The 12967-nt window shown below is 41.5% G+C and overlaps 1 protein-coding gene across 1 annotated transcript in view; it reads left to right on the top strand.

Moving 5' to 3' along the window:
* The window catches only part of JPH3 (junctophilin 3), a 198321-nt gene that overhangs the window by 158263 nt on the left and 27091 nt on the right, over nt 1–12967 (top strand). The window contains exon 3 of the mRNA XM_069085594.1: nt 12492–12616. Within this exon, the coding sequence (XP_068941695.1) occupies nt 12492–12616 (125 nt within the window). The remainder of the gene's footprint in view (nt 1–12491; nt 12617–12967) is intronic.

The following is a 12967-nucleotide window of genomic DNA, read 5'->3' as shown; positions in this document are numbered from 1 at the left end:
GATTCACATGGGAATGATCTGGGGTCTTGTCTTCTGGGATATCATGCTCTAACCAGCTGAGCTGCCTGGCCAAGAGCTACCACATCCATTTACTTTGGTCATTGTGGCATCTAGGTTCCAACCAGGTTAGAAGGGCCATTTGGACCACTGCCTGGCAATCATCCTTTAGGCTGTGTTCATAAATGGAACATGAGTCTGGGGGTTCTCTTTGGCACAACTATGGGAAAGACAAAGAAAACAAAATGACATTTTTGTGTGGTAGATGCTAATGAGAGTCCTAATACACTTTTTAAAAATCCTTCTTCTGTATGATGCTACAACTCCTGCTATTTTCCTTCACGGGCTCATCATTCCAGTCAAACTAAACTACTAGTTATCTCTCCTCTCCTGTCATGCCTTCTCTAACCTCTGTGCATTTAGGAGAAATGGAGGTATACTTCTTAATTATTTCCAGGTATCAAAATCCTTTTTATTCTTTAAGGCCTGGATCAGATGCCACCTCCTCCATGAATTAATTCTTCCCTGGTCCCCACTCCACCCTTAGCCCTCAGCTGAAAAATTTCTGGTGATTCTGGTGGGTTTCATGCTCAATATGATTTAGCAATGTAACGTTTAACTCAAAGTCATTTTTGGGCAGCCTACTGGATCATAAACACTTGTAGTACATGTTTGGGATAAAAAGGGAAAATGTGAAAATAGGCAATGCCCTTTTACATTCTTTTGGGGTGGTGGGCAAGAACAGGCTGAACAACATGTGTGCAAATAAGTAAACCCAAAATATACAAAGTAAATGCAAAATAATTTTGAGGTAAGTACTAACAACTATAGGGATCAAGAAGGGTCTTATGTAGAATCTGTCATTAGAGCTGGGCCTTGAAGGAAGCTAGAGATTCCAAGAGGGGGAGATGAGGAAGGAGAACATTCCAGGCATGAGGGGGCCAGCTGGATGGCTCCATGGAAATGCATGAAGGTAAAAGATGATAGAATGTCATAGTTAGGGAATAGCAAATGGGTCAGTTTGGCTGGAATGTGGGAGGAGAAATAAACATGGAGTAATCTTAGACAAATGGGTTGGAGCCATACTGTAAAAGTCTTCAAATGCCTGACATTTTACCTTAAAGGCAATAGGGAGTCACTAAGGCTGTAGAGTGACATAGAATAGTTTTTTAGGAATATTGATATGACATCTTTGTGGATGGTGGAGAAGAGAGGAAAGACATGGACTGGAGTCAAGGAGAGCAAATGGGAGGCTATTGCTATTGTGCAGATCAGAAGTAGGAAGGACCTGAAAACTAAGATTATGTCTGTGTGAGTAGAGATGAGACAGCCTGAGGAAGATATTGGAGGTGTGATCGATAAGATTTGGCCGGTGGTTGGCTGTGTGGGACTGGAAAGAGGAAAGAATCAAGGATGACTTGAGGGTTATGAACTAGAGAGATTGTGGAGACCTTGACAGATATAGAGAAAAGGAGAGAGAACAGGACAGTTCTTTCTTGGATATGTCCAGATGCAGGAATCCAGCAGCAGTTAGAAGTAGGGTGTGGTAGCTCAGGAGGAAGATGAGAGCTGGATATGTAAATTTGAGAGTTAACTGTATAGAGATGACAATTAAACCCCCTCCCACCATGGGAGATGATGAACTCATCAAGAGAAGGAATATAGAAAAAAAAAATAGAAGGTTGAGAAGAGAGCACCCCATGCATTAGGGGGAGGATATAGATCATGATGCTGTAAAGGACATTGAGGTACAGTTAGACATATAGGAAGAGAATGAGAGGAAGAAGTTATCTCTCAAATCCAGGGAGGAGTGGGTGATCAAATGTGTCAAATGCTCAGGAGAAGAACAGATAAAAAAACACCATTGGATTTACAAACCAATGCAATCATAGTCTGTATTAAGTGAGGCATAGTATCTAGGATGAAGCAGATATTAATACTAATGTACCCTGTGTTGGGCAGACCATACCTGAATTGTTGTGGCTAGTGCTGGGCACTATGTATTAGGAAGCACAACTCTCAAGTATCCAGAGAAGGAAAACCAGAATGGTGAAGGGGTTCAAGAATATGCCAAATGGGGATGGCCAGGTAGCACAGCAAGTAAGAGCACCGGCTCCAGTGTTGGGATGACCTGGGGATCAAATCCGGACTCAGACACTTAGCACCACACCCAGAAATAACTGGCCACGTAACCTTGAGCAAGTTACTTAACCCCAATTCCTTAAAAAAAAAAGAATATGCCAAATGAGGAGCTACTGAAGAGACAGGAAGTGTTTAGTTTTGAGAAGAGAAGACTGGGATGGAAGGATGGGGTTAAGAACTATCTTCAGGGGGCAGCTAGGTGGCGCAGTGAGTAAAGCACTGGCCCTGGAGTCGGGAGGACCTGAGTTTGGTTCTGGCCTCAGACGCTTAACACACACACACACAAAAAAAAAAAAAACTAGCCGTGAAACCTTGGGCAAGTTACTTAACCCCAATTGTCCTCCAAAAGGAAAAAAAAAAAGAACTATCTTCAGTCAATTGAAGACGTGCCACATGGAAGAGGGACTAAATTTATTCTCTTCTTAGAGAACAGAACAGGGTCTAAGTAGCACAAATGCCAGCTCACCTTAAGGAACCGTAACAATTCAAGCTATCCAGCTATCCCAAAGTGGAATGGCTTCCTTTAGGAGGTCAGTCTTTCTTGTTCTGTTGAGAGTTTTAAGCAAAGACTAGATGGTGGCTTATTATCCAGAGAATTCTTGCTCAGGCATGGGTTGGTGCTGCTGAAGTCCCTTCCAACCCCAAGATTCTTGGATTCTCTCTCTTCTTGGATTTCCCTAAAGCATTTTGTAGGGATCTTTCCTTTGCTCCTATAAAACTAACAGTTAGTATTTATCTAAGTGCTGACAGAACTTAACTTGACTGGGGTCACACAGTTAATAAAAGCTTGAGATTGGATTTGACATCAAGCCTTCTTGACTAGAGGTCTTGTGTTCTATCCACTGCATCCCCTGACTGCCTAATGATATTGTATCCTATACATTAATTATTTGAGTTTCATGTTATGTTAGATAATAAGCTCCAAGAGGACAAAACCCATCTTTTTATCTCTGGGAACTAGCTTAGGGTGTGGTATATTTAGTAGACTTTAATAAATCTTTGTGGAATTGCAGTTCCTAGAATGCCATCATTGATGTATTTTCCCTTTTGTTTAAAGCTGGCAAAGCAGTAAAAAATGTATGTGGGGCTTGGGCCAGATGGATTTACAAGTGCATCCTATCAAATATTTAAAGAGTAATTAATACTTATGCTACAAAAATGATTCTCAAATAAAGACACAGAAAATACCCTACGAAATCTCCTTTTTGAGACAAATATCCTGATAACACAAAGGAGAAACAAAGCAGACAAAAGAACTCTAGACCATTCTCACTAATGACTACCGAAGCATAAATTTTAAATAAATTTCTAACAAGGAAACTACATAAGTATATCCAGAAGATAATTCACTATAACCAAGTTGGATTCATACCAAGAATGCAAGGATAGTTCAACATTAGGAAAACAGTTAGCATAATTAATTATAGAAACAAGAAAGAACAAACCCCACATGATTATTTTGATAGATGCAGAAAAAAATCCTTTGACAACATTCAGCACTCATGTACTTTAAAAAAACTCTAAAAAGCATAAAGATAGAAGGGTCTTTTAATATAGTTAAAAGCATATATTTAAAACCAAGAACTAGCATGTTTCACAATGAAAAAAACCAACCTGGGAACATTCCTAAAAAAAATGAGAAAAGCAAGAATACTTTAACCCTAATTCATTTCTAACCCATTAACCTATGATTTAACACAACTCTAGAAATGTTAGCTATAGCAATAAGGCAAGCAAACCAAATCAAAAGTATAAATATCAGCCAAAACTATCCTTATTTGCAAATGACATAGTTGTGAGCTTAGTATACCTCAGAGAATGGGAGAAAAAAACCTAATGGAGATGACTAATGGCTACATCACAGTTGCAGGATTCAAAATAAATCCATAGACATCGTCAGCATTTCTGTACAGCACTAACAAAAGTCAGGAAGAAATTATAATAAGAGAAATTCCATCCCAAATGCATAGAGTTAGCTCTTAAGACATACAGGGTTCTCTAGCATTTTGTATTTTACTAGCTTACAAAATTTGGGGACACCCTGGGTAAATGCAAATTCAGAACATTCTTGAAAGAAATAAAGCGATGCTTAAATAATCAGTGAGATGGTCACTATTTATGATGCAGCCATGGCAAAATGAGTCATTGAGTCACAGTAGATAAAGGACTAGAGTCAGAGTCAAGAAGATGGGTTCAAGTGCTACCTCCATCACCTACCGGCTTAATGCCATTTATCATCTCTGTGCTCTAGAAAACTCTCAGAGATTGTAAATTGCAGGTGAGGTGCTGACCTGTGTTGAGGGAATTTCCTCGCCAGAGAGTTCCCTGTACCAGAGAATTCACACGTTTAATCCCAACATTGTTCCTGCTATTTAAATTAATTTACATGTTTAGTGCCACACCAATCAAATTAATTATCCAGGTATCTTTTTTTTTTAGAACTAGACAAAATAATTTAAAAATCCATTTGTTAGAGATAAAGGTCTGTAAGCTTAAGAAAAACAATGGAAGTGTGAATGAATCTGGACATATTACCACCCTTCAAACTCTATTAGAAAGCCATAGTCATGATAATATTTCCTGCTAGTTAAAATGCAGAGAAGTGGATCAGTGGAACAGATAAGATAAACAAGAAACAAAAATGAAGAAAAAAGAGAAGTACAGGATTTAATAAATCTAAGAACATCAGTTGCCAGAAGAAGAACTCCTCTACCCCACCCTGCCCCACCCTTTTTTTGTAAGAACTCCTGGGAAAACTGGAAAGCAGTTTGGCCAAAATTAGAATTAGACCCACATCTTATACCGCATACCACAATAGATACTTGATCTGAATATAAAGTGACACAGTAAAAAATATAAATATTAGAAGAAGATGAAATCAAATACCGTTCATAACTACTTCAAGAAGGAAAAGTAACCAAACCATGGAGAGAGGAAATGGTAAAAAATAAAAGATGATTTTGGCCACATTTCAGCATTCCAGTCTGTTTCCCATTCAACCATCAAACTGATCTTCCCAAAGTGCAGATCTGACCATGTTACTCCACTATTCAATAAACTCCAGACATTCCCTATTGTTTCCAGGCAAATATATAAAATATAAAATCTTATTTTTGGTAGTTAAAACCTTTCATAGACTGACCCCTTCCTACATTTTTAGTCTTTTTTTCACCTTACTCCCCTCCACATCCTCTGATAGTCAATAACTCTAGCTTCCTTGTTATTCCACAAACAAGACACTTTATCTCCCAGCCCCAGACATTTGTACTGGTTGTCCAGCAGCTCTCTCCCTACTTACCTCTTAACTTTCTTGGCTTCCTTCAAGTCTTAGTAAACATATCACCCTTTGCAAGAAGGCTTTCTCATTTCTTCTTCTCTTTTTTTTTTTTTTTTTGCTTTTTGGAGGGGGAAAGGCAGGGAAATTGGGGTCAAGTGACTTGCCCAAGGTCACACGACTAGTAAGTATTAAGTGTCTGAGGCAGAATTTGAACTCAAGTCCTCCTGAATCCAGGGCCAGTGTTCTATTCACTGTGCCATCTAGCCACCCCTTTCATTTCTTCTTCATTTTACTGCCTCCTCTCTGTGACTCAAACTATATCTTATTTGTACATAGTTATTTGCATCTTGTCTACATTAGACTGGGAGCTCCTTGAGAGCAGGGACTGTCTTTTATCTTTCTTTGTATCTGCAGCAACTAGCACAGTGCCTGGCACATAGTAGGTCCTTAATAAATGATTATTGACTTGACTTGAAATAAAGCTAAAAAGCTTTTGTATGGACAAAATCAGTGAAGACATAATTATAAAATAAAGGGGGAAATGGAATAAAATATCAATGAAACTTGATATCGACTATATGCAAGAAACTGATACAAATATAAATATCCAGACCTGTTCTCCAATAGACAAGTGAACAAGGGAAATAAAGAGGTTTGGTTTAAAAAAAAAAAGATTTATGAACTATCTGACTCTCTGAACCTGGCCAAGTCACTTAACCCCAATTGCCTCACCAAAAAAAAAGAAAGAAAGAAAGAAAAAGATTTCTGAACTATAAAGGATCATATGAAGTCATGCTCAAAAATCACTAATAGGAAGAGAAAGGCAAATTAAAATAATTCCAATGTTTCGCATTCCCCCTCCCCCTCCACACAGATAAGCAAAGATAAAAGAGATGGAAATGGTCAGTATTGGAGAGCCTGTGTGAAAGCAAGGCACCTTGATCCCTTTTGGTGAAACCACAGAAAGCTTCGAACTTTCTCTTTTTTTTTTTTTGAGGTAATTGGGGTTAAGTGACTTGCTTAGGGTCACACAGCTAGAAAGTGTCTGAGGCCAGATTTGAGCCCAGCTTCAAACTTTATTGATTTCATTTGCCATTATGGTGAAAGAGGAATTTTTTTTTTAAAGAACGGCTAAACAGCCCATTTGAATCAGCAAGGTGGCACAGTGGATAGAGGGCTAGAACTCAAGTATGGAAGACCTGAGTTCAAATCTAGCTTCATATACTTACTAGATGTGTGATCTTGGGCAAGTCACTTCACCTTTCTCTGCCTCAGTTTCCCCATATGTAAAATGGGGATAATAACATCACCTACCTCCCAGGGTTATTGTGAGGATTAAATGAGATAATATTGGTAAAGCATTCTGCAAACCTTTAAGTGCTATATAAATGCTAGTTATTATTAATAATAATTCAGTTACTAGATCTGTACTCCAGGCAAGTCAAAAACAGATTAATTACATGACAAAATATTCCCAGCCACACTCTTTGTGGTAACAAGGGAGACAAAATGGGTGCCCAGCAATTGGGGAATGGTATAAATGATGCAATGGAATATAACCGAGCACAAGAAATGACAAATATGAGGAATAATCCAGACAAATGTTGTAGGATCTCCATGAAATGAGGCAAAATAAGGTAGACTGAACCTAGAGAGCATCATGTACCATGACCACGACAATGTAAATGAAAGACTAGAGAAAAGGAAGCAAAACTTTGGGGAATAGAAAATTCCAAGAAGGTCTTATGGAAGAATTAATGAAACACACCTGCTCTGTCATAGCAGAGAGGTGGGGAACTACTGGGAAAGAATGGCGCATATACATTGTTGAACAAAGTTTCTGCATTGGATTTTTTTGTGCTTATTTGTTTTTCTTCATCACAAGGAAGATGCGGCAGAAAATGGGCTTGATGGTACCTGCCTGCCTATACCACCTAAGTCTTTAGTTTCACAGATGAGGAAACTCGAGGCCATAGAGGACCAGAGGAGTGATTCGTCCAAGGTCTCATGGCTATTCAGAGACAATGTCAAGTGTGAGATCCACGACTACTGACTCCACTGTTCTGCCTCCCTTATCTTGAGAAATAGGGGAGCAGGGTGGTGCAGTGCCGGGGAGGCAACAGAGAAGTGAGAAGGAAGGAACAAGGACCATAGCAAGGGAAAATGGCTTCCTTCCATATGGCCTTGATAATGAGGCTCTGAACCCAAGATGGTGCAAGGTAGTATGACCAGAACCGTTTGGGGTCAAGAGAGAAGGAAGATTGCTGCCTAGACTCCTTCTTCCTGTGTGCAGCTCTGATATTGCTCCCAGTGGATCTCTGATCCAAGGATAGTTTTCCATCTAAACCCTTTGCAACCTGGCCCCTGCCTGTCTGCCCTTCCAGTCTTCTTTTACTTGACACCCCTCCATGGTTTCTGCAGTTCCGCCACACTGACCTACTTCTAATTCCTCTATGACTCTATGACTATAGACTCTAAGACTCTATGCTCCTCCCATCTTCCATCTCCCACCTCCCAGCTTTTGCATTGACTTCCCCCATGCCTGGGCTGTCCATCTGCACCTCATCTTAATTTCTCTGGTTTCCTTCAAGACTTAGCTCCAATCCCACCTTCTGCAAGAAGCTTTTCCTGGTCTTCCTCCTTCCCTAAATCCTCCCCCCAGCTACTAGAGTTTCACCCCTTTCAAATAACCTTTAATTTATTCTGTGTATAACATGCTTGTACCTAGTTGCCTCCAATTTAGTCTGTCTGCATCTTGTTTGTACAGAATTGCTTTCATGTTGTCTCCCCAATGAGTTTCTTGAAGGTAGAGACTGTTTTAGCCTTTCTGTATATCCCCAGCACTTAAGACACACAGTAAGCGCTCAATAAATGTTTGTTGATTGACAGACTAATGGTTAGGCTTGATCCAGGTGGTTGGTAGAGATTTGGTACTAATGCAGCCTCAGAAGTAGCTATGGTACCTATAATACTGTGAGTTACCAAGGGTCATGGAAGCTGGAATCTGGGGCTCCTAGGCCCCCCAGCTCCAGGCTTGTTGGAACAGAAGGCAGAGAGGGAGATCCTGCCCTGGCTTTTGGGAGCCATGGCCATAGCCACCAGGGGAATGCAGGGAATAGCTCTATCTGGTCTGGCCAGGGCCCTCCTGGGAACCAACCCTGCCCAGCATGCAGTTGCTTGGCCAGCCCTCCCTCTCTCCAATTCAGGCAAAATTGCAGGAAACTGAGAAAAAGCAGGACAACCTGGGAGGGGGTTTTATTGTTATTCCCAGCAGGTTTCCCAATAAGAAATGGGAGCCTATGTGAGGAAGTGTCTGGATTTCTTTAATTCAATGGCAAAGAGTTGCTGCAAGAGGGAGCAGAACAGACATGTGTAAGGCAGGGCATGCCAGGATTGGTACATGAGTAGGGGGCTGGGTGCCAATAAGCCCGTGTGAGCATGCATCCATAAACCCTCTACTGGGATTCATTTGCCCTTTGTTTTGGTGAGGGGCGAGGCTAAGTTGTACTTTGTAAGGCCATCTGAGGGAAAATGAAAGCCCTGTTTTTTTAAAAAGTGAGTTTCATGCTCCCATGTAAGACACTTCAATTCTAGGTCTGCCTGTAATACCAGTTCATTGGGTAGCCTTCAGAATTTGAACTAGATGGTTTTTTAGTTCTTTTCCAGCTCTAATTGTCTACCTTGTTTGGACCCTCTCTGACATTCTGTGTTCTAGGGACCCTCTCAGCTCTGACATTCTGTGTTCTTTTTTTTTTTTTTACTTTTTGGAGGGGGGAAGGTAGGACAGTTGGGGTTAAGTGACTTGCCCAAGGTCACACAACTAGTTTTTTTCTTTCAATTTTATTTTATTAAATTTGTTTTATCTACTTTTAGCTTACAGCATTCAGTTCCACAATCCCTTGAGTTCCAAATTTTCTCCCCCTCCTTCCTCTCCTCCCTCCCCCCCACCCCACCAGCAACATGCAATCTGATATAGGCTCTACAAATACCTTTGCATTAAGCATTAGTCAGGTTGTAAAGAAGAATTATAACCAATGAAGTGAACACTGAGAGAAGGAATGAAACAAAACTAAACGCAAAAGAGAGAACAAATAGTTTGCTTCAATCTGCCTTCCAACTCCATAGTTCTTTTCTCTGGGTGTGGATATCCCTTTCCATCATGAGTCTTTTGGAATTGTCTTCTAACCTTGCATTGCTGAGAGGAGCCCAGTCCATCAAAGTTAGTGTCACAGATATGATGTGTCTGTAAGTGTGTACAAAGTTCTCCTGGTTCTGCTCTTCTCCCTCAGCATCAGTTTATATAAGTCTCTCCAGGTTATTATGAAATTTGTCTGCCACACTACTAGTTTTGTGTTGTGTCTGAGCACAGATTTGAACTCAGGTCTTTCTGACTCTAAGGCCAGTGCTCTATTTACTGCACCACCTAGCCACCCTGACATTCTGTGTTCCAGGGACACTCCCAGCTCTGACATTCTGTGTTCTAGGGGCCCTCCCAGCTCTGACATTCTGTGTTCTAGGGACCCTCCCAGCTCTGACATTCTGTGTTCCAAAGGCCCTCCCTATTCTGACATTCTAAATTAGAGGAAAGAGAGCTCATAAGCAGGCTAGAATGGTTAGGTCTCTCCTCAATTGCTTCATGAAGAAGGTGACACTTATTAGAGGCAACTAGGTAGTGCAGTGGATAGAGCTTTAGACCCACAGCAGCAAAGACATGAGTTCAAATTTGACCTCAGAGATTTTACTAGCTATGTGACCCTGGGCAAGTCACTTAATTTCTGTCAAACTGAGTTTCCTTATCTGTAAAATGGTGATCAACCTGGCTCCCAGGGTTGTTGCTGGATTAAAATGATTTTGTATTTGTAAAGCCCTCTGCAAACCTTAAAGTATTCTAAAAATGCTAGCTATCGTTAATATTTTTATTAATCACAGGCCTTGAAAAGAAGAGAAGGAAGTAGAGGGGACCCCATGGGGGATAGGGCTGCAGAGGACTTATATCAGCAATGCTACCAAAGTAGGAGCATTCCTTGTGGATTTGGGGATGGTAACTGGACCAGACAGGCTGCTGCAAATATTTCATGCAGTTAGTATAGCATAAGATAATATTGGAAAATATATCAGATCTTTTTATCCATACACCAACCTCAGCATGTTGGTGATGATGGTGATGGTGGCGATGGCATCGTTTTACGCACCTCCCTTACTGTTAAGGCCCCTAAAGGGATCTCTCCCACCCCACCCATCAGGTCAGATGTTGAGTCTATGTTTCTTACATCTCTGAGGCTGTGCTCAACGAAAACTGGATTTAGGGAATGTTTTCCCTCCTCTCCTCTGCCTGCTGGCTTCTTTCAAGACTCAACTCAAATGCTGCCTTCTGAATGAGGTCCTACAGGGTGCGGGGGACCTCCCCCACCCCTCCACCCCATTACTGCCTTCCCCTATGAAATTAACTTCCATTTACACAGTGTATGTATGAGAGTGTGTGTGTATATGGGTATGGGTTTATGGGTGTGGATATATGTGGGTGTGGATATACACACACATATAATATATGATATAATATTATATATGGTAAGCATATAATATATACTATATATGTGGTATATGGAAATTATATAATGCTATGTACCATATAGCACAGATATTATATACAAATTATATGATATATAATACTATCTGTCTCACATATGGATTATATATGATATCTATATATGGATTATATATAAACTATACACAACTGTATATGGCATGTTCCATATATATGCTGTATATATTATATATCAAAATACCATATATTAAACCATAGTGTGTATATATAATATATCCATGATGTATATGTATGTGTATATATAATATGTGTGCTATAGTGTGTATATACACATGCAAATACAGACACAAGCACACACACGTATACCATGAAATATATATGTGTATGTCTAGAGGATATGTCTATATCCATCTACAGGGATGGATGGATGAATGAAAAGACAGATGATAGACACATGGATGAATGATGAATAGATTGACATATGATAGATAAAAAGACATATAGATGGATGAATAGATTGATAGATAGTATTTGTCTGGTTATCTTCATGTTGTTTCCCCCCATTAGAATGTAAGGTCCTTTGCAGCAGGAACCATATTCTCCCTTTCTTTGAGTCCCCAGTATCTGGCACAGAAGAGATACTTCATGAATGCTTGTTGACTGACTGACTGACTGACTGACTGAGAAGCTGAGCTCAGGCCCCTTCCAGCTTGGAATCTGTGACTGGAGGGGCCCTTGGTTCTCAGCAGTTTCTTATTGGGAACTTCGCTGCGGAGGGAGACGGCGCCGTCCTGGCAGAGAGTCTGTCCTGACCTGCAGACTTTGTTCTCATTTCCGGAGGGCCACCAGCAGCAGTTACTTCTGTCTGGGCTCCACGGTCACATTTGGCCCATTCATGGACGTGCTGAGGGGCAGAGAAGCATCACTGGACATTTACTACCTGTGGGACCTCTGGCAAGCCCTGTACTCCCTGTGCTTCTGCATCCACCTCTGTGGGATGAGAGGCTTGAACCCTGCCCCTTCCAGTTCTCCATTTAGCATCTTTTCTTTTTTATAAAGCACTTTGCAGATGCTTGTGCCTGAGATCAGTGTTAGTTAGCTGTGGTCGTTATTGAGGGGGTTCAGTGCAGGGCTCAGAATCAAGGACCTGGGTCCAGATTCTGCTCCTGACAATCACCAGTTGTGTGACCCTGGGCTGGTCATTTAAGCTTTCTGAACCTCAGTTTCCCACTGGACTCAGTGACTATCTCTATGATTCTGTTTTCTTTGTTCCCTTTGGGCAGTGGGTGGATGTTCCATATTGGGAAAAATTCACAAGTCTGAAAACTGCCCCAGAGTGGAACAGGCCAACTCCTGAGGCAGGGGGGGATCCCTCACTGGAGGCAGCTGAGTGCCCACCTCTTCTCTGGTTATCCTACAGGGAATCCCTGCTCAGCCACAAGCTGGACTAGACAGCCTGTGAGGTCCCTTTTCTTTCTGCAGCTCTGGAATGGCCTTCACCCATATCCCCTGTCTCTCTCACTTATGTAGGACCTCCCACTCCCGGGCCAAGGCGGAAGCAGCCCTCACTGCGGCTCAGAAAGCCCAAGAAGAAGCCCGGATGGCCAGGATCACTGCCAAAGACTTCTCGCCTTCCTTCCAGCACAGGGAAAATGGTGAGTTGGCTGGGATCTGGGGCGGGCGTTGGGGGCAGGAGGCCAGTGGGGCAGAGGGCCATCTGAGAAATGGCCAAAGCATCGACTGGGTAGTGCACCCTCATCGGCACCATGGAGCCATGTCCTGCTAATCCCACCCTCTGTGGTCTGCTCTTAGACCCACTCCCCCTTTCCTCCCCCAAAGGATGTGTCCAGGCCACATGTGTGTGTGTTTGTGTGTGAGCACGTGTGCATTACACAGCATGCATGTGTATGTGTGTTAATGAATGGACTTTGGTGTACAAGTGTGCACGTGTATTTGGGTGAGTGTGTATGTGTACATGTGAGGTGTTTATTGTGTTTATGTGTTTA

The sequence above is a fragment of the Petaurus breviceps genome, unplaced genomic scaffold (genome assembly GCF_028583685.1).
Source record: "Petaurus breviceps papuanus isolate PSGF00001 unplaced genomic scaffold, PetGlider_PUasm1.0 176, whole genome shotgun sequence".
Lineage (NCBI taxonomy): Eukaryota > Metazoa > Chordata > Mammalia > Diprotodontia > Petauridae > Petaurus > Petaurus breviceps.
This window is presented reverse-complemented; position numbering and strand designations above follow the sequence as displayed.